General features: G+C 34.7%; 2 protein-coding genes across 3 annotated transcripts; one reads left to right on the top strand and one right to left on the bottom strand.

The window, feature by feature from the left end:
* Positions 1 to 196: 196 nt before the first annotated feature.
* LOC134232312 (splicing factor 3B subunit 1-like) lies at positions 197 to 19991 on the bottom strand. Of its 2 annotated transcripts, XM_062714264.1 has the most exons (22): positions 19875 to 19991; positions 17662 to 17858; positions 17318 to 17407; positions 16870 to 16987; positions 14349 to 14422; positions 13638 to 14034; positions 13067 to 13243; positions 12593 to 12858; positions 12128 to 12328; positions 11612 to 11713; positions 10884 to 11150; positions 10121 to 10391; positions 6952 to 7097; positions 5295 to 5441; positions 4486 to 4611; positions 3900 to 4121; positions 3396 to 3578; positions 2777 to 2955; positions 2031 to 2216; positions 1527 to 1799; positions 926 to 1142; positions 197 to 663 (listed from the first exon to the last, which is right to left on the bottom strand). In XM_062714264.1, exons 1-22 carry the CDS (start codon positions 19894 to 19896, stop codon positions 505 to 507), a joined length of 4020 nt encoding a protein of 1339 aa, XP_062570248.1. In that variant the 5' UTR covers positions 19897 to 19991; the 3' UTR covers positions 197 to 504. The 2 variants fall into 2 exon arrangements, with proteins under 2 accessions (XP_062570248.1, XP_062570250.1); XM_062714266.1 differs by lacking the exons at positions 17318 to 17407; positions 17662 to 17858; positions 19875 to 19991 and adding an exon at positions 15125 to 15174 and having other exon boundaries at positions 16870 to 16934.
* Positions 19992 to 20088: 97 nt separating this feature from the next.
* On the top strand, positions 20089 to 21586 carry LOC134232298 (coenzyme Q-binding protein COQ10 homolog B, mitochondrial-like; the record flags this gene model as incomplete). Its single annotated transcript, XM_062714252.1, has 4 exons — positions 20089 to 20197; positions 20527 to 20694; positions 21110 to 21302; positions 21563 to 21586. Coding segments are annotated over exons 1-4 (471 nt in total), but the record flags the coding sequence as incomplete, so codon positions are not given.
* Between the last annotated feature and the right edge of the window lie 3 nt (positions 21587 to 21589).

The raw sequence follows: 21589 nt of genomic DNA on the forward strand, positions 1-21589 counted from the left end.
AATCTTTTAGTAGCCATTTGTCAAAATAAAATGGATAAATAGAATCATGTCATGCATTTTAGGGGTAAACTATGACGACTAACGATCAACCTGTTTTAAATTGACACAGATACCTTGCCGAGAAATATTCGCGATTTTTTGAATAAAAGTTGGTTTACAGTATTTCGGTTTGGTTTACCTGTGCACCTTGCCTTACTGAAAACAATTCAAAACTACAGGGAGGTGTAACATTTTAAAATAGTGATAGACCTACAAACAGACAAGCAAAAAAAAGAACACCTTACTAAAGTATAAGCTCATCTGATCTCTGACCAATAGAACTAGAAACATGAGCATTTCTAATGTAAAAAATGTCAATCTGCCACATTACACTTTGTAGTGAACCTTAAAAATACAAGAAAAACCTTTTCCCTTCAACTTTTTGTGGTAAATTTTCATGTCCTCCAGATAATGGACAGTTCCTGTTCTTAAAACATTTACAACAACAAAACACAGTGGTCCTTATTATAGGATGTAATCCAGTTCATATCGGATGTAGTTATTTTTCAGATCGTTAGGAACTCTGGGATAGGCGGGTATCATCCCGTCCTGGGCACCAATGTATACCGTGTTGTACACTTTCCAGTACACATCTCTCACTTTTCGGGCTGGATGGAAAAGACCCTGAAATTATACACAGAGATGTGTGTATCATATCAAAGGAATTCAAATCAGTAAATGAAATAAAGTCTTTTTCCTTAACTCAATGCATTATTTAATAGCTTGTTTAACATTAAATTAGTAAATCACTTAAACAAAAGATTAAAAATTTTCCTTTGATAATTGTCATTAAAAATTGAAATGAAATTTTTCATTAAAATATTTCTGCTTCTACATTATGTTCAGGATTTATTTACTGTAGTGTACTGTGAATTTATTTAATTACCTGTAAAGCATACTGTAAAATCTTTGATGGCCCCACTCCCACTCTCATTCCTTCAATGGATCCCATAAATGCCTGTACAACATGAGGGGAGGTCTCAAAGATGTTTGGCCACACGTAGTTCAGCATGTGAGTGAGAGCATCTTCACACCCGAAGCCGAAAACCCCAAGGGCTATGTGCTGAATGGCTGCCATGGAGGTCTGTCTGTGCACTAAATCTCTGTAAGTTCAAAGAAAATGTAACAATAAATATGCAGAAATCTTTTAGTCCCTTTTAGTTAAATTATTGTTTAAATCATGTCTTGTCCAGTTTACTGTTTACAATGGCAATTATCTATGGCACTAGTGGTGTCAAAATTAGACAAAATTTTACTGTTCTATGGCACTAGTGGTGTCAAAATTAGACAAAATTTTAGTTTTCAAATTTTTTGCAAATTTTCAAACCAACTATTAATTCTAATAATGACCCAAATAAAAAACTCTCTATAAATATAATGCTAAATAAAAGTTATTATTCGTGAGTTAAAGTTCTTACAAAATTTTTATTTCTCGCTTGTGAATAAAAGTTAGTTTACAGTAAAAACCATTGAAGTGATACCCTTACCTGTCCATCAAAGCATCTTCCAGAAGTGGAGCCACAGCATAAATATAATCTTTCCCCATTTCTCCGATATATTCAAACATGAAGGACAAGGATTTTAGCACTCCATTCTGAACATTCAGTTCCGGCACTCGATACTCGTTCATTAAAGCTGGGAGCACTGTGAAGGGTGAACAGGTCTCTGCTACTATTGCTATGGCGACAGTGGTACACACTCTGTTTTGTCGCTCTTGAACTTTCAGATTGTTAAGCAATGTGGCCAATACATCATGGGGACTGAAAATAAACAAAGGTACATGTAATTGTAAATAATTCCTATTTCAAGAGATGAAATTTCTCATGAAAGAATCTTAGTTTTTTTCTTAATTAATAACGGATTTTTATTGATAATACCTAAAGTTCAGAACTGTACAACTTCATAGCATAGGAGTTTTATTTGAAATACAACTAAATATTACATAACAGGTAACACAAATTTTAAACAAATTTACATGTTCTGACACTCACCCGATAGCTTTGGCGATGTAACCAAAAGTATTGACAGTAGCCCTGCGGATAGCCTTCTTGTGAGCCTTGAGTAATTCCAGCAATTCAAAACAGATTCTCATCCACTCCCGGGCTGAGACATACTCCGCCCCTCGGTCTGCGATCCTCCCCACTAGATCTATACAATTCTCCTGTACCTTCTCATGTCTGTAAACAAAAAAAAAAACATCAACACTGATGGCAGATTTCTTGTTCTTTAAAACTAAATTCAGACTTTTTTTTTTACATATCATCATCTTATCCACAAATGTACAATCTATTTGACAATTTATTTTGTCAAAACATTTATTCATTGAACCCTCTACATATCTGAGTTACCCATGAAATAATTTCCCCAAAACCAACAAATGTTTGCCTGATGGCCTGCCCATGAACAATGAACCCCATGAATTAATATGATTCCACAGTAATCAGTCCACCATAATCTAGCGAAGTTTTAATGACAAGGGATTTATCATTATAAAAAAAAGTAAACTCCATTATATGGCTGGCTTCATATTGAGAATTCACTAGATCTCTTGGTGGCTCAATTTCAGAGGAATTCATCCACAAATTGACATCCTCAACAAATTAATAAACCATGGTTACAATATGTCCTTTTGTGGGTGTAAGTGAATACAAGAAATTACATCTCGATGAACCTGTAAAATTTAAGCAATCCTCCAAAAATTGGCCCCCAAGAATTTTAATGACTCCACAGAACTGACCTGTTTTTTAGGATGGGGGTTAGACGTGGCAGTAGGTCCTTGATGGGGGGAGTCATTTTAGTCATTCCTATGACGTTCACAATCCCCTTGAGGGCCCCAAGAATGCTTCCCAGGACCTCGGGGTACTCCTCTCCCAGATACTCATACAGCACCACCCCCAAATGTCCCATCAGTCGCTCCTATAAATACAAAACAAGTTCACTTTAATCCACATCATAGGTTACAAATTTTACAAACAGATTTTATCATTTCAAATACAAAAGCCTAATAGCTTTACGTATCAAAAATTAAACGCTTTAATTTTTTTGGTGCTGAAATCCAATGAACAATTCACTGCAATTCAAATAAGTCAAAATTAGCTCTCAGAGAATCTTACAAGTGAACAGATCCTGTCATTACATAATGCAGTCAATACATCACAACTTATGGTTTTTTCAAAGCTAATTATCCAGGAATTTTTTCAACATGGGCAACACATTGAATGTTGGTGAAATTTACTCCTACATTTACCGGTACTTATCAATACAAACTGTAACATAATTTTGCCCTCATAGATACACCTCTCGTAGTTACAAAGTTAACGAAGGCCAAAAATTAAAATCCTTAATTAGTGACCTACCTCTTGACATGTTTTCATGACCACCGCTATCCTTGAGATGAGATCCGCGGCCTGTTGTCGGACTTTGGCCGACTTGTTATTGAGACGCCACAGGATGGTACCACAGATCTGAGGAAGGTAGGGCTTCACTCTCTTACCCAGGGCATTCACCACCGTACCAAAACCATTCAACATCACCACATCCTGTCATTAAATAATAGAGTCAATATATGGCAATTTTTTTTTTAAGCAAATTATTTCAAAGCTATTATTCAGGAAAGTTTTCATAGATCCTCTTATACACTGTAAATAATTTTTCAACTTAAATACTGCACAAATCAATGAAAGAAATTCTTGTTTTGTTTTTATATTTCCAAATATTCTGAAAAGCTTAATAATTTGCCATTTTTCAAACTATATGTATCTAGACAAAAACATCCATTATCATTTTCTTTCTTTATTCATTGGAATGCCCCCCCCCCTCCACTCTTCTCTACTACCACCCCTTCCCTTTACTCCCCTTACCTCTGTGGTCTGTTCCTGGAAGGCGTACAGGATACCGTCGATCAGCTGTTCCTCCAGACGTGAGTCAATGTCAGCAGCCCCGAGATTTCCCATGATTTTCTCGATCGTCTCCATCACCATCTTCCTGTACTGCTCAGCTTCGTCCTTCAGGTCGTCCACGATTCTCTGGATAATCTCAGCCGCCCCTACCTTGTTGGCTATTTCTACAGTTGTGTCTACCAGCTAAAATACAGGATTTTTTTAATTTTCTGGTCAGTTAAATTTTCTGAATTGCTTGAATTTTCACAAAAAAGCTTTAAAAATGTTTCCCCACAAAACTACGTTTATCTGCATATAACTGAAAAAAAATCATTTTTTGTAAAGTTATTTGCTTTTTTTTGGTTTACTTTTAGAAAACAAACTTTGAGGAAAAAAAACTACATGTATATCTTTAAGTTTTCTTGCAAAACAACATTTATATGCACATTATTAAAGAATTGCCTTTTTTTTCACTTTTTTTTTTGGGCCTTTATGGTTTATTTATAGCAAATATATATACACTTTTAAAAAAACAGTGTCTCTAAATGTCTTGAAAATAAAGACAAACCTGTCTATAATTTCTTCTGTCCAGGGCCATTCTCTGGTTCCAGAAATGTTTAAAGAAAGGAGGCAGAATTTCGTCCTTGATGTACTGTGGCTCCACACCGTCTGTAGCACAACACTGTTTCACCACCTACAGAAAAACGCAGAACATATTAGGCTACTGGAATATATACAACACTGCTTCACCACCTACAGGGAAACAGACAATGAATTAGACAACTTAAAACCAAATGATTATGCGTTATCAGGGAAACTTGTCATCAGTGGGAAAAATTCAAAATTTGTGAAATAAACAGAAACAGAGAAATCTCCCTTTTAAGGACAGACGATACAAATTTATGTCAAAAAATTTGAAAATAACAACTTGGGTCATGTTTAAATGAGTGAAAGCAATAAGTTTCATCACGTAGTTTTTAATATTTTATTCAAAATTTCACAAAAATGGGATTTGAAGTGAAAAATATTTGTATAAATTAATAAGGATGGTTTCATAAGCGTATACTTTTGAACATCACAGTAGGTTTACAATTCCTTTACATTCTAGAAATTTGTTATTTGCATCATTTACTATGAAATTAGGCCAAAAAATATATACCGATCCAGGCAACCATTTTTTCTTTTGTTTCATATGTCCTTAACACAGCTATGACTAAGTGATATTAGAATTGCTTGCTATCAGAGATATAAAAGAACTCAAAAAGGTTGTTTGCTTTATAGAATTGATTCAGATTCACTAGCATCAACAATTCTACTTATCCTTCTTTCATCAACAAGCACAAATCTTAGTTTTTTCTACAAGGGACAAGTTTTCACCTTGAGAACGATCTTCTTCATTTCCTCATCAGGTGACTGGAACTCTCTCTTTAAGATCAACATGACTTCTCTGGTGTAGTAGTTGGCGTACTCAGCGTCCATGAGGGGGATCAAGTAACCAATAGCCTTCAGGAAGGCCGCCAGACCCTGAAGAATGCAAATGTTTAATAAAATGTCATAATTAATCCAGGCATGGATGTACACTGTTCATGTGCATGTATTTACTCAGTCTGGTTCTGACGTTATGACAGTAATCAATGTCTTGTACTTGAATGAGGAAGAAAAGACAATTTTTATGTAAGCCAAAGGAAAAATATTATCTGGAAAAATTAACATATTAAAAATATATTGGAGACGTGAAAAGAAAACATTCATTTGTAACAAAGTGGCTTTTATAAATGGCCTGATTTAATTCCCAAAGATGTTTAACTTTTCTCGCTTAATTTTCTCAAATGTTTAAAGTCAGGGCTCCCACTGGACCGAAAATATTTTTCGCCACTTTTCGCGACAAAAGGAAATGCATACTTACATCTGATTTCTTGACAATGCAATGCACTTTATGTTATTCTTTTTTATGTTTATCTGACACAGACATTATTTTAAAATTGTACTGTTTAAAGCTTTAATTATGGTAGTCATCCATTTAAAAAAAAAACTAATGTTGGAATTATACAATTAATTTGATATTGAATGATATCAGCCAACTCTTGACAAAAAAATGTCCTCTTGTTTATATTTTTTGCCTGGGAAGTGGGGGGGGGGGGGGTACAGACCTAGTAAAAATATGACATTTTTTAAAAATGAAAATTTTCATCATTTCATTAATCAATTGTGAAAAGATGTAATTAAAAAGTAATGAAAATTAGGTTTGAAACTTTATTTTAACAACTTGGACACTCCAGGGTTTAATATGCAAGGTAATGTAATTGCAAATAATTTAGTGTAATTTACTAATTAAAGATAATTCTGTTTCCAAACCAATTTCTTTTTCACTCTTTGTCAGTTTATGGTATATTAATGTACACATTTTTTCAATTTTCATTAGGTAAAATTTGAAGCCATTCTTTATAATTTTCGTCATGTTTCCCTACTTTCGGTTTAATAAAAAACGGTCTACATAGATCCAGATTTTGTTGATAAAAATCTTTTATTTACTAACTTCATCTCCTAATAACACTTTACCCCCCTTGTTTAATCCAAATTAATCCATATTATATTATTTCAAGCAATTTTGTAACCCTTTATTGCTCCAGGCTAGTTACCTAGTCAGCTGTGTTTGTTCAAGCGAGAAGTGATGTAGGTTTCAGTTATCACACCTCTGCTGCATTAAATAAACAAAGAGACTTATCTGTATACATTGAATAAACAAAGGAGCAAACCAGGACTACACAAATTTTGTACATGGTACATCTAAAAAATTCATTTTCGCCACTTATGAATTTCTTTTCGCCACTTTTGAAAAAAAATCGCAATTGGCGACAATGGCGAATCACAGCTCGAGCCCTGGTTTAAAGTGATATAGTTTCCCTTGCCTTGTAAATCTCTTTTTTTATAGGTTTTGCATCATCTGTCCTAAATTTCCTAAAATGTTTTATTTTCTCAAATGTTTACAGTAACACGGTTTCCCTTGCTTTGTAAATCTTTATCATGACCCTACCTTTCCTCTGTGCTGTCTGATACCCTTCCAAAGTGGTTTGAGGACGCTGTCAAACGACTCGATACCATAGGGTGTGGCAGCCTCAGCCAGAGCCGCGAGGGCCAGGGCAGTAATGGTCCGCACCTTCTGTTGTTCATCCACTAACCCTGTACAGTAAAAATATATACAACTTTATTTCTTTCTAATGTTTAGGAATTTACCGTACTTCCATTCCCTTTACTCTTAAATGAGTGTCATTGACAATTTACAAACTCCAGTGTATGAAGTTCTTTATATTGTATATAATTAATTCTTTAGAATTTAACAAAAATTTTAAATCTATCATTCAAAGTTAAAATATATTAACCAAATATTTACTAAATGACTTTCATAACCATATAAGCAGAATTTTTACTGAGGACATTATTAGCTAGGAGGCAGAGATGACTAAAATTGAATATCGCTAAAAATTGTTTTTGTTTACAAAAGCTTCTTTAGTGAGAATTAAAAAAAAAAGCCAAAAATACTTCTCATTAAGGGTACCTGTAAAGTGCGAAATGAAATAGAAACGAAACGAAACGAAACGAAATGAACTGAAACGAAACGAAATCTGCCGAAACGAAACGAAATCTACCGAAACGAAACGAAACCTACCGAAACGAAACGAAATCAAGACGAAACGAAACGAAATCAAAATGAAACCTGCCGAAACGAAACGAAACGAAACAACACTATCAAAATGTTTTGTTTTTTTTTAATCAAGGTACATGTATATAATTATAAATATGTAACTACATGTGGACTTTTTTTTTTACTTCAAATAAAATTCATATACTTCAAACACTTGTTAATATAAAATTTAATTACCGATAAATTATGCTCCCTTCTCAGTCTAATGATGCATTTACGTGTTTGCAAGCTGCAAATATGCACGAGCGTACTATGCATGTATAGTTTCAATATGTGCATTACTTTCTAATTTTTATATCTTACTCTTATTTTCAGTCCTTATTTATATAGATTCAACATATCTATCAAAATTGATGTGTTACATGTAAAGGCTCGTTTATGTACAGGTCGAAATAAAGTCACTGTACTGTTGTATTGCGAATGTCTTAAAACATAGGATAAACCAGAGACTTAGAGTATTTAGTATTCCATTCCAAGGTGTCTGTTTTTTTTTTTGTTCAATTATACATGTAACTCCAACCGAAATCTTGTGTATCCTTTCTACGTACATACGGTCCTATTTTTATCGAGGTAATTTTGGAGGAAGAAAGGAGTGGTTTGCAATAAAGAGGCTTGACCATAGACGTCTTAAACGATTTAACTGACAAGTAAAAAGTCTCTCGAAGCGAACGATGTCATTTTTAAGTAGGTAAACTATTCAGTAAGATATTAAAACAAGAGGCCCATGGGCCACATCGCTCACCTGAGCACCAAGGGTAGGACTAGTATAAAATGGATTTTTATTGTAAAGTTTAAATCCAAAAGTAGTCCCATGACCAATCATGGATTTGCTATTTTTTAGAAAATGATTGAGAAGAAGATTTTTAAAGAATTTTCCTATATATTTCTATGTAAAACTTTGGTCGGCCATTTTGGCCCCGCCCTACCCCCCGGGGGTCATGATTTGAACAAAATTGAATCTACACTACCTGAACATGCTTCCATATAAATATGATGAATAATGGCTTTGTCATTCTTGAGAAGAAGATTTTTAAAGAATTTTCCTATATATCTCTATGTAAAACCTTGGTAGACCATTTTGGCCCCGCCCTACCCCCCGGGGGTCATGATTTGAACAAACTTGAATCTACACTACCTGAGCATGCTTCCATATATTTATGATGAATTATGGCTTCGACATTCTTGAGAAGAAGATTTTTAAAGAATTTTCCTATATATTTCTATGTAAAACCTTGGTCGGCCATTTTGGCCCCGCCCTACCCCCGGGGGTCATGATTTGAACAAACTTGAATCTACACTACCTGAACATGCTTCCATATAAATATGATGAATTATCGCTTTGTCATTCTTGAGAAGAAGATTTTTAAAGAATTTTCCTATATATTTCTATGTAAAACTTTGGTCGGCCATTTTGGCCCCGCCCTACCCCCGGGAGTCACGATTTGAACAAACTTGAATCTACACTACCTGAGCATGCTTCCACATATATATGATGAATTATGGCTTCGTCCTCTTTGAGAAGAAGATTTTTAAAGAATTTTCCTATATATTTCTATGTAAAACTTTGGTCGGCCATTTTGGCCCCGCCCTACCCCCGGGGGTCATGATTTGAACAAACTTGAATCTACACTACCTGAGGATGTTTCCCCATAAGTTTCATCTTTCCTGGCACAGTGGTTCTTGAGAAGAAGATTTTTAAAATATATCACTAAATTTTCATTAATTCCCAATTATCTCCCCTTGAATAAGGGCGTGGCCCTTCATTAGAACAAACTTGAATCCCCTTCACCCAAGGATACTTTGTGGCAAGTTTGGTTGAAATTGGCCCAGCGGTTCTTGAGAAGAAGTCGAAAATGTGAAAAGTTTACAGACAGACAGACGGACAGACAGACAGCTAGACAGACAGACAGACAGACAGACTGACAGACGGACGCCGGACAAAATGTGATCAGAAAAGCTCACTTGAGCCTTCGGCTCAGGTGAGCTAAAAATATGACATAGGTGTCGGAAGCGGCGGGGAGGAGGGGTTAGCCTCCATCCCCACTTTCTTGCAAAGATATATATTACATAGGCATTGAAAACTGGGGTTTACCTTTTTGTTGGTTAAGCCCCCCCCCCCAACTTTCAATTTCCTTCCGACGCCTATGTAGGAACTTGAAGCAAAACAATTGCCTGTGGTGCTTGAACTATATAAATTTCATATGAAGTAAAAATAGACCATATAAACATTCTAAAAGTTTTGTTTCGTTTCGTTTCGGCAGGTTTCGTTTTGATTTCATTTCGTTTCGTCTTGATTTCGTTTCGTTTTGCGGTAGGTTTCGTTTCGTTTCGGTAGATTTCGTTTCGTTTCGGCAGATTTCGTTTCGTTTGTATTTCGTTTCGCACTTTACAGGTACCCTCTCATTAAGACTAAAATACCAATTTTTAAGGAGATATCTCCAAACTTGTGTCTCATTAAATTTCCACTTATGCAGTTATCTGAATCAATAGTCAGACCTACCATGTTCAATAATCTCAACCAAGTTCTTCAGATGAGGCAGGATAGCACAGCCCATGAGGATAGCTATCTGCTGAACGATCTTAATTCCTGTGTGTCTGGCCTGCCACGATTTCTTACTCTTACACACAGCCTTCAGGAAAGGCAAAAGGGAAGGAATTCCAAGGGCCGAGGCCACGACAGCGAAGGCTCGGGCCGTCGTGTTACGGACGTATTCATCCATGTTGTCAATGTCAGGTCTCATCGTGGAGATCATTGTTGCTAGACCTGCAGCCTGGAGAATACAAGATAGAGTTTGTCACTTTGTATTCAGAGAAATTGTTGGTCATGTTTAATTTGCACTTTTTGACCCTCATCGTGTGTTCATTTTACAATGCGAAATCAAAGTTTACAGCATTATCTATTTAAACACATCTTTGTCATGACTAAGGAATTTTAAATGGGGCAAAATCATTTGCAAGTGTGGAAGGGTGATAATAACACAAGGCAAAAATATCTCTGTATACAAAACACAAAAGTTCACAAAATCAACCAAAAAATTTGTAAAACAAGACAAAAAGACTTTCTAATCGGCATTCTCTTTTATATTCAGATAAGAAAATGATGGGTTTTAGTGAAATTGTTTCATCTACTTCAAAATAAGAGGCAGAAACTATATTACTGTAATAAACATATATGTACATTTCAACAAAAAATACATGTCACGCCAATCTATCCTTTTAGAATTAGGTTTTCTGAAAAAGTCTATATTTCCGAATCATCTTACCTTGGCCAGGTTAGAGATGATCTCTCTCCCTTCCACTCTGGCGTAGTAGTCTTCATCAATAAGCAGCGGCTCAATCACGACCAGAATCTTGTGGACGTAGGGACGAACAAGGTCATCCAGTTTGTACAGAATTCGGTCAATGACCTTGACCAGTAGATGGCGCTCCTGGTCCTCCAGGGTGGGGGACATGAGGAGGGGCAGAATCTGATTAAATAACGGCCCCGCCCCAAACTCCCGAGCTTTGTCTGTGATCTGTCGGAGGGCTGCCTGCAAAATTCAAGGTCATGTGATTTGCTTATTTTTCTTTTATCTCACATTGTTTAGCTAAACTGTTGAACAAATTAAATGTGCATAATTTATTCAAATCTTTATCTTGAATATTAGATGATGTGCATTTTCATCAATTTTTTGTACAGTATAAGGTGTTGAAATTCATTTTTTTAATTCCCCAAGACAAATCAAAATCAGTGCTACCAGGAAATTAGAAATACAGTGCTTCCTTCACATTGCTGGAAGAACGCATTTATAAAGGGTGAACATTTTGATCATTGCTGACTGTACCTTGATTCAGAATAATCACCATTACCGTTATTACATTTACATGTACAACCCTACAGCTTATGACAGTTATATGTAATTTAGATGTACAATCTCTTCACAAGTTATTACATTCACTACTCCTTCACAGCTACGACAGTAACATTTATTTCCCACATCCAGTGACCTACCTTTCTCATAGGAGGTGTTCCATTCTTTATCTTCAGAAGAAGTTTCATAATTTTTCTTTCTTTCTGTTCCTCTGGTGACAGGGTTTCTTCATCTACTTCAACCTGAGGAAAAACAAATATTTACTAATAAATTTTGTTTTCCAAAATGTATGCAGGATGTTTCAGTGTGAGATTAATCTATCAAACAAGCAATTTTTTTGCAGATGGAACAAAAAAGCTAGGCTATTTTTTCTATTTTTTGTCAAACTTCTTATTTATAGAAATCACATTGAAAAGTTATCCAGCCTTTTAATTTTAGTACATCCTCCAGTCTTTCAAATTTAAACTGTGTTATTATGTTTTCAAAACACACACAAGATGTTTCTTTATAAGATTAATCTAGCTGTTATAAAAGGAAATTTCTTAAAGATGGAACAAGAGAACTATTTCTATTTTTTCTCTTAGCTCTTTCACTGGAAAATTATCCAGTCTGTTAATTTCAATAACGCATCTTTCAAACAATGTTACTACACCCACCAGTAGTTTGTCAAAGTACTGCATGTCATCTGGTTTCATCATTGGCAGGTTTCCTTTAGGCTGCATGTCCACAATCTGAGTCTTTGTGTCGGGGGTCTGCATTTTGAAGCCAACGGGGGTACCAGCCATAGGGGTGGGGGTGGCAATCAGCTTCCTGGCCGGGGTCCTAATGGGGATATATCCCGCTGGAGGTTGTAGGACCTAAAAATAGATTTCAAATTTTTTTTTTATTATATGTACTTCCCAGTTCTCTTAGTCGAATCTGTTGAAGTGTCCCAAAAAATGTTCTGATATACATGTAATTATGATAATTCATAAGCTTTGTTGTAAAAGCAATAGAGTACAGTCACCATGAATGGACATTTGCAACATTTTATGGTGTAGGTCAGTCAAAAAATTAATTTCATTGACACAATGGTTTTAAAGCTTAACAAATTGACTGAAGAGAGAACAAAGGAGCCAAACCTTGTATCCAGGTGGGAATAAAGAGTCCAGTTCATCGTCAGACAGTGGTCGATTTCTCTCGTCGATTTCCCTCTGCCAGGTGTAGGCCTGCAGCTGTTCAGGTGTCATTGACATAAGGTGGCCTGGAGTGGGCGTCGCCATCGCCATGGCCTTAGCTCCAGTGGGCGTCGTTCCGCTGGGGGTGATCCCGCCCGGTGTGAAACCACTTGGAGTGGAACCCCCAGGGGTAAATCCACTGGGTGTTGATCCACCTGGTGTTTGGTTACCTGATATCATGACAAATATTGAAAATCACTTTAAGTCATGTGCAATATCACAGGAATTCAGAATTCCGACGGAGATAGAAAAGTTATTTCAACTTATCCAGTATCCATGCCTTCATTTACATGTAGTTAGAAATTAAGAGAAAATTGACTCTAAAAATTTTTATTCATATATAAAGCATGTTTAGATTCTAGACTGCTTTTGTTTTACCTGGAGTCATGCTGGGTGTCATGGCACTGGGGGTCATTGAAGGAGTCTGGGCTCCTGGGGTCTCGTCCCACCTGGACCGTCTCTTACTTGCCCCTGGGGTGGGGGTATCTTGAATCAGGTCCCCACCTCTGTCAGTTTTGGGGGTTTCTGCCCAGCCACTACCATGCCCTGGAGTCTCTGTAAATAAAAGTAAAATTTTTAGTCATTCCTCATAGATTATTTTTAAATACAGTTTAACTTCAGCATCTTAAACCTGGATATCTTGGACACCGTAATATGAATATATCAAAGTGAGTTGAAAGTTTCAACCCCATTTCCTTATTGAATTTTACCTTAAATATCTGAACCCTTCAGATATCTCCATTTTTTCACGGTTATATTGGGTTTAAGACAATCAGGTTGGACTGTGCATATTTCAATTCTTTGTGTCAACATTCTTTTGATAAAATTTTTTTTATATATCTACCAATAACAGAATTTTTTTCACCAACAAAATGAATGTATTTGAAGGTTCATATGCATTCATGTAGCACATACATGTATGTCTTCTTTTAAAATAAATCTCTCTTACCTCTTTCAGTTCTAGGTGTCTCATCCCATCGATTTCTCCTGGCACTGGGTGTCCCCTGATGACCGGGTGTCCCTGCGTCTCGCCCTGGAGTAACCGCCCCAGGGGTGGCATGTCCAGGGGTGGCGTCCCACATTCTGGTACTCTGTCCGGGGGTAGCACCTGGGGTTTCGGCACCTGTCTTGCGTCCCGGGGTTTCGTCCCAGCGTGTGTTTGAGGGCGTTTCTGCAGACTCCCATGATGTTTTAGATTTCTTGGCCCCTGAATCGTCGGAGGCTTGGTCCCACCTGCGTTTCTTTTTCTCGGCAGCGGCAGCCGATTGTTTCTGTGAATCACTGCCGTTGACCACCCTTAACTCCCCTGCTTTTGCTTTCTTTTTCATTTGTTCTTCATAAGACTCCTGTATACAGAAAACTCAAAATTGATATCTCATTTGATTTTTTCGATATATCACATATTATTTGATATTTTAAATCACTAATCAATATTTTCTACTATAAACATTTTTCACTTCAATGCTGGCAAATATATGGTAAAAGTAAACCACAACGTAAAATTTGCATTTTGATTTCCATCACAATTTTCTGCATGTAAGATATGACCTGACATTAACCATGACAATATATGTTGTCTTTTGTTACGTTTTATGATTAACTACAAAATTATGGATAATTTTCCTATTCTTCTAGAAATAAATTGATTGAATCTCCTGACCTTTTCTCTGTCTAGCTGAGAGCTCATCATGAGCTTGGCAAATGTTCTGTCGTTCACATCGGGGGTTTTGCCGCCTGCAAGTAGAAAGCAGAATGTCACGACAAAGCCGTGACATAAACAATGATAAGTAAACTCCACCAAGTATTTTACATGCACATAAACAAGTTTTCATAGAGTTTGACAATTGCAGATGACAGTTTTTTTTTACTCTGGAATTTTTTATGCTTAGAGATTGGTCATGTATTCAGTGGAAAGGTGAACGACCTCAAAGATCTTTTTTTTATTACTGAAATATGCATCTTTAACCATACTGAAATGGATTCATAAATTTTCTTTCAATAAAACAAATTTTTCTTTTAAATTTTTAAAAAAAAATCTCAATTCAACTTTGTTATCTGCAATCTGTGAAACTTCAATGAAAATATTACATGTACACATGTTGGTCTTCTATAACTGATCAGGGGTTTAAATATATGGTGGCCCAAGGTTTGGGACTTTAAGTTTTATGGACAGTTTATCCAATTTTCACTCTCCAAGCCTGTCAGACTAGGTGTATTCACAGCAAAAAAATGAAGCAAAAAAATCAAGGAAAATTTTTTGAAATGTGTTCCTTACTTTTGAGATGTTTCACAAATCCCCTTTAAGGGAAAATTCAAACCCCCGTTAATACATGTATCTTTATGAATCATTCATCTTTTTTTTTAAATCTTGGTCCAACATATGCACATATCACTATGTCTGTATATAAGATATATCTTGACATCTGTTATACGTACGCTACTGGACCAATCTCAAGGCAGCTCCAGGAAAGGGAGATAAGCATGGCCTAAAATTAGTCGTCCATTTATATTAGTCTATCCATACAAACTGCTACATAAATTGCTCAAGTTCATAAAAAATATATATATGTAGTCTGGTAAAAAATTGTCATATTGCAAAAATTGACTTTATAAAAGATATCAAAAACATCTCTTCAGATATTTGTTTACATTTGCTTCAATAAAAAAAACTTGATTTCTTTATGAAACAAGCACTCCGACTGCAGAGTGATTATTTGTAAACCTCTCTAACTCTTAGACGTCAACAATATCTGCTCATTTCTCCTGAAGAGCTGTCAAAGGAAAGATAACTGCGATTAGTCTCGAGTTTTGTTGAAGGGAAAACTATATACACGTAAGCTAATTAAGACAGTATTTACAGATGTTTTGTTTAGAATAAACATGTCATGCTTGTGTGATAAAAAGCTTAATGAAATGGGGGAAAGAAATGTTACGGAAAAAGAAAGAGATTTTTGACAGACATGTTTAAACTTTACAGAAATTGAACAAAGTAAAATGTACAAAATATTCAACAACAGTATTTCTAAGTGCTCCTAAATGTAAATTTTCAAGCAGGAATTTTCATGTAAAGCTTTCAAAAAATGAAATTTTGAATCCCGGATTACTTAACCCAGGTGAGGATTGTTACAGAAAAAAATATCACAGTTTATAGAAAGAAAACAAAAGTGTTCCATATCATATGACATATTTCATTAATTTCGTAATGCTTTTAAGGATTCAACAACAATTGCATGAATTACCAGGGGCACTCAGTCTTCACCAAATCTTTTTTTCAGCACATGCCCTTCGGACAGGTGTGATCACCAATTACACTAGCCCGAAGAAATATTTACATGCACAAAATTTTATCAAGATATATTATTCTCATTTGCCTTTTCATGCCAAGAAAATGATCTGAAGAAATCCATTCTGTCAATTTATTGTCTCGCCATTTGTTTTCAACCTGGACACTTTTTGTGTCTCCTTTACAGAAGAGTTCCTTAGAAATTGTGGTAAAATAAACTGTCAGTAAAATTTTATTTTGTACTTCATTTAAGATGGAAAATCTAAGACTTTCAAGTACAATTAATGTTATTGGTCTTATTCAATTTGATAATTATGCCTTAGAATTTACATGCCCTTCGGGCTTGTAACTGTGCAATTTCCACATGCCCGCTTCCAATTTTACCAGGTCCCGGGCATCGGACTCCCGGGATTTGTCGAAGACTGGGCACTGATAGCAAGTAGACTTAATCATTATTGTGTATACCCAAGGAATTATAAAAAATTAAATTTTATTCTTTTTTCCCCTAAATAATCAAAATGGTTCCAAAGAATATGCAAAATTCATAATGTCACAAGTTTTTGTTGCAACAAGCAGGTGCCTGGACACATTTAACAATAACAGTTTTGCAGGACTGCACAACTAAACACCTTGTGTAATTTCCCACATAAAGTACTAAAATGACAGGTAAACCCTGCCCTTTTTTCGTCTTCAAGCATTAAATAAGAGTTGAAAAGACTAAAATTGTCAGAAGTAGCATTCAGTTAGTCCAAAACTATGTTTCATTCCCTACATCAATATTCTGCCCATGTTGGTAATTAAGGTTTACCTCTTTCGCTTGAATGTCTTCTTACTTGATGCTTGAAGATTCACTTATATAACACAGAATGCAAACAATGTCACATGGACAAATACTAACCGTCAGCGAAGGGGTCGTAACGATCAGGGGAGATAATCCTGTTCTTCAGCTGTGCCCGATATGTTCCTTCCTTGTCTCGCACTCTCTGGGGTCTGTGTTCTTGCATGGGATCATAGTCCTAAAACAATCATTTATTTTTAAATCTTTATATTATATGAATTAAAAGATTGATTTGAATTTCTACATAGTATATTTACCATGCATAGTTTTTCTCTACTTGTTAACAGATTAATGAACTCTTTTGTGTGTTTTCTCTTTCAGTGATGTAAATATATATAAAATTTTAATAATTACACGTTAAAATATATCAAAGGTGAACAAATTGAATATTTTATATTGTTTGTTATTATTCGCTATATTCTGCATGTGCATACAGTGAATTACTCTAAAACAATGGACATCAGAACCAAATTTCCGATTTGAAATGATAAAGTTTTATTTAGCTTACTTTGTCGTTGAGAGTGTCATTCAGGAAGTTGAGTGGGGCTGTGTAAGATGAGAGTTTTGGTTGAAATGCAGCACTGGAGTCATCTTCATCCTATGTGTAAACAAAAAAAATAAAATATAAACAGAGAGAGTCATCTTCATCCTATAGGAAAACAAACAAACAAAAAATAAACACAGGACATCTTTATCAGTAAAAATGGGTTTGAATGCTTTGCCATTTGTATCATTATTAAAAATTATGTTACAGCATACATATTTCCTTTACATATATTCAAAGTAGGAAGACTTTAAGTTAAAGTCTTCAACACCACAAAAGCACAACAAAAAAATTCCACAATGACTCACATCTCTTTCTTCACTTGCTGCAATGGATGTGTCATATCCAATGAACGATTTCTTTCCAGTGCTATAAATATCTCGATCGTAATGCCCTGCTGATCCCAGACCCACTCTGACTTCTTCATCATCTTCGTCTCGGTCGATTCCTTTTGTTTCAAGAGCTTTCTTTTTATTTTGTATATTTCTTACTTCTTCTTCAATAGCTGCAAAAATAAAAAAATAATAATAAAAGCCCTGAGTATTGAAGATTCACTTGATAACATTAAATTTTCTGTAAATTCTTATCTATGTAAGAAATAAGGTATCATTTTTAACAGGCTGGGACCAATCGCCCAAATGGGATATAATATCCCAAATGGGCTATAAATTTACAGTGCAAAAATTGAAAATTTTTATTTTGGCAATAAATATCATAAATCTGCATCAAAACACTTAAAAAGGAATAATTTTGGTAAGCAACTTTTTCTGCAACCCTACAGTTTGTAAGATTGATCCCCAAGAAGTTAAGGAAGTTCCGAGGGATCAATCTCCTAAACAATGGGCATACAGGAAAACTTGTCAACCAAAAGTTATTCCTTTGTAAGTGTCTTCATGCGGATTTATGATATTTATAGCCAAAATAAAAATTTTCAATTATTGCACTGTAAATTTATAGCCCATTTGGGATATCATATCCCACACAGACTATTATATCCCATTTGGGCAATTGGTCCCAACCTGTTTAAACATCTATCGGGATATAAAAATATGGGTTGCTCACGAGATCAAATTCCATTAAATCTGACCTTGTACCAACTCATATTTATAGGATTATATATGGATTTTTTTTATATATGGATTTTTTTTAATTAACCATTCGGTGCAAAAATTTCACTTGTTTTGCCTACTTAAAAATTTGGGTATGTTAGAAAAAAATAAATCCAAACCTTCACAATCTTCAACCAATCTAAATTCTAAATAGCTTAATTTGGTATATAGCTAGTTGAAACTATATAGCTAATTGTATAGATCAAGATATTGTGCTGCATGTTCGACATGATCATGCTAGCTCATGTTATGCCTCTAAAAAGAGTGTGACTAAAATGGGTAGCGAAACCCGGGCCGGGAATTTCAAAACTGAGAGCCGGGTTTTTGATAATTACGAGATAAATACTCATTCTTTCTTCACGAAATTTACAGACATAGTTTATAAGTATAGGTTTTGCCTTCGCTGAGAATTTTAAGTCAAAATGTTTTGTTTTTCGATGATTATCGATATATGTCCTTTTCCAGGTGACTAAAATGTGATGCAAGCCCGGTTTAAAAACTAAAAATTTTGGCGATTTTAAGCTTAATGCATCGAAAGTGTTTGTGATATTTGCATTTAATGGTTGTTTATTAACTTCAAATAGTTAAATTGTTCAATAATTATGAAATTAAATGTCAATTATTAGGGTTTTTGTCATTTTTCATAGACCCGGGACAGGTCATAACCTGACGTTTGCCCGGGACAGTGAATTTTGAAAAATGAAATCTGCATTGAAAGAAAGAATGTAGATTTTTTTCAGACCCTGACCGAGATACATGTAAGAAATAAATTGGAAAAAATTAATAAAAATATGCAAATAAAAAAAGAGTCATTTATATTTCAATTATATGTCATTATCTGATAAGTATTTCGGAAATAAAAGGTTTTTCACTTGATAACATTAAATTTTCTGTAAATTCCCGGGTGTTCAAAAAATGCGTATATTTTCAATAATCGTGATTTATCACTTCAACAGTTAAATGTTTTAGGTAGTTTAAGTTCAATTTCAAAGATTATATATGAAATAATTGTTTATATATGCCGATTTTTTTTTTAAATCGCCAAAAATTCCGGGCTCACCCATTTTAGTCACTTGGAAAAGGACAATCTGTGATAATCATTAAAAAACACAACATTTTGATCTAAAACTTTCAGCGAAGGCCAATCCTAGAATAATTAACTATGTCCATAACTTTCATGAAGTATATAGCTATTTATTTCGTATATAGGTTTTGTATAGATCAAGATATTGTGCTGCATGTTCGACATGATCATGCTAGCTCATGTTCTGCCTCTAAAAATGCTTTAAACTTTTGCTGATTACGGTATTGACATATATAACCTTTAAATGAATGATTTATTAACAGACTGTATAGCATATCTTCTGTCAATAGAAAGAAATAACATTAAAAGAAGAAAAGTTAAAACATACCTTCCCTAGTTAGGGCTGCCATTTTGTTTACCTTCTTTCTTTATATTCCCAGAATGCATTGCAACGTTGAACCATCGTTTTCTGAACTAATAGGCAAATTAAAAATTAGGGCCAAAATACATTATTTAATTTATATAAAAACACAGTCTATATAAGTTTTCAAAAAATGAAATTAATTTGAAGAATTCGATTAAATTACGGAAATTTCCGAGTTTGACTAAGGTCAAGGTCACGAGAATGGCGACTGTTCGGACTGTCAGTCGTCGATGTAATGGGTTGTTTCGTTGTTTACCGAAAATTACAAATGAAAGTATATCAAACGGGTGAGTAGTTTTATGTCTATTGTACTACTTGTTGGTTTCATTGTAGATATATCAAAATTAAACGCCGCCAATGTCTTTAATTTTCGCAATCAGCTGTGTGTACGCTGTGTCGTTGACCCCATCATTTTTTTTTATTTAAAAGGATAGGGCCTAGTAGATTTATTGACAAGTCCAAACATTTTCAAAGTGTTGCAGTGCATTGATCTGATAAATCTGTGGGCTCGTATAGATATGATAGAAATAAAAATTCTTAAATATACCTTAATTAGATGTCCTGTTTATATTTATGTAACAGTAAGTTATTTGATATTTTTTTTAATATTGAACAGGTCCGGTGTATTTGAAAACAAGTTTTCATTTCTACAAGAGCAAAAATTCAAACATATCCAACCATCCTATATAACACAGAGTAACCGCTATTTATTTAAAATACCAAAAATAACAAGTCCGCTTGCGAAGGGGAAGAAACAGGAATATTCTGAAAGAAGGCTACTAGGGTATGGTATTTTTTTTCTAAGTAGAATGTATGAAAGCAGCTGATTTAGATCATGGCATACTGCAAATGTATTACATTTAGCTGTGTATTCTATTTCTATTTAGCACATTTGGCGGACAGAAGCTTCCGCTAATTCAAGTACAACGCTAAATGTTTCACACGCATTAGCATAAATAAGAAAATCGAGAAATGAGCTAAATCAAATCTACACCAATTTGTTCAAAAATCAATTTCCACTGAATATAATACAATTACAGTACTTTGAAGTTAATAAAGTTCATTTGAGGATACAATGATACATGTATGACGTAGCCAAGCATTAAATTTGTCATGTTAAAAGTCACAAAAGTCATTTAGAGCATGCACACACACACACACACCCCATAAGAGTGATTTTTGCTGATTTTTTTAAATAGCTACAGCATGGATCAGATGTACACAGTGGTAGCAGATGTCCAACATTATAAAGAGTTTGTGCCATGGTGCAAGGAATCTGTAAAATTTGATGAAAGACCTGGATATTGCAAATGTAAATTAGAGGTGGGATTCCCACCTCTCATAGAACGTTATACATCAATAGTTACTTTAGCCAGACCAAATCTAGTAAGGGTAAGTTTGTGTATATAAACTAACTGTCAAGAAGTGATTAGTGTGGGAAAAAATATATAAATTAGCCATGAATTTTTTAAAAAAAAAGACACAAATAAATATTTTTTTTGTTGCTTGATCTTGGAGTTTGAGTTTGCATGCATTTGAGAAACTTTAACCATTGCCATCAGGTACCATATGGATGCATGTGTTTTGACAAACATTTTTTTTTTTGCTAGCATTTATGAAAAAGATAATCTTGATTTTACATTTATTTGCAGTCTGAATGCACAGATGGAAAGTTGTTT

This window comes from Saccostrea cucullata, unplaced genomic scaffold, assembly GCF_032062105.1.
Source record: "Saccostrea cucullata isolate Sc308-1 unplaced genomic scaffold, CSIRO_AGI_Scuc_v1 ctg234, whole genome shotgun sequence".
In the NCBI taxonomy this organism is placed as follows: Eukaryota; Metazoa; Mollusca; class Bivalvia; order Ostreida; family Ostreidae; genus Saccostrea; species Saccostrea cuccullata.

What these genes read in the sequence shown, in the direction of transcription:
- LOC134232312 (XM_062714264.1), bottom strand. Translation starts at nt 19,896, where the DNA reads ATGGCAGCCCTAACTAGGGAAG. An exon ending in CAGCAAGTGAAGAAAGAGAT is followed by an intron (nt 17,408 to 17,661) that starts GTGAGTCATTGT and finishes GTTTACACATAG; the next exon opens with GATGAAGATGACTCCAGTGC. An exon ending in TATTCCCACCTGGATACAAG is followed by an intron (nt 12,329 to 12,592) that starts GTTTGGCTCCTT and finishes ATCTATTTTTAG; the next exon opens with GTCCTACAACCTCCAGCGGG.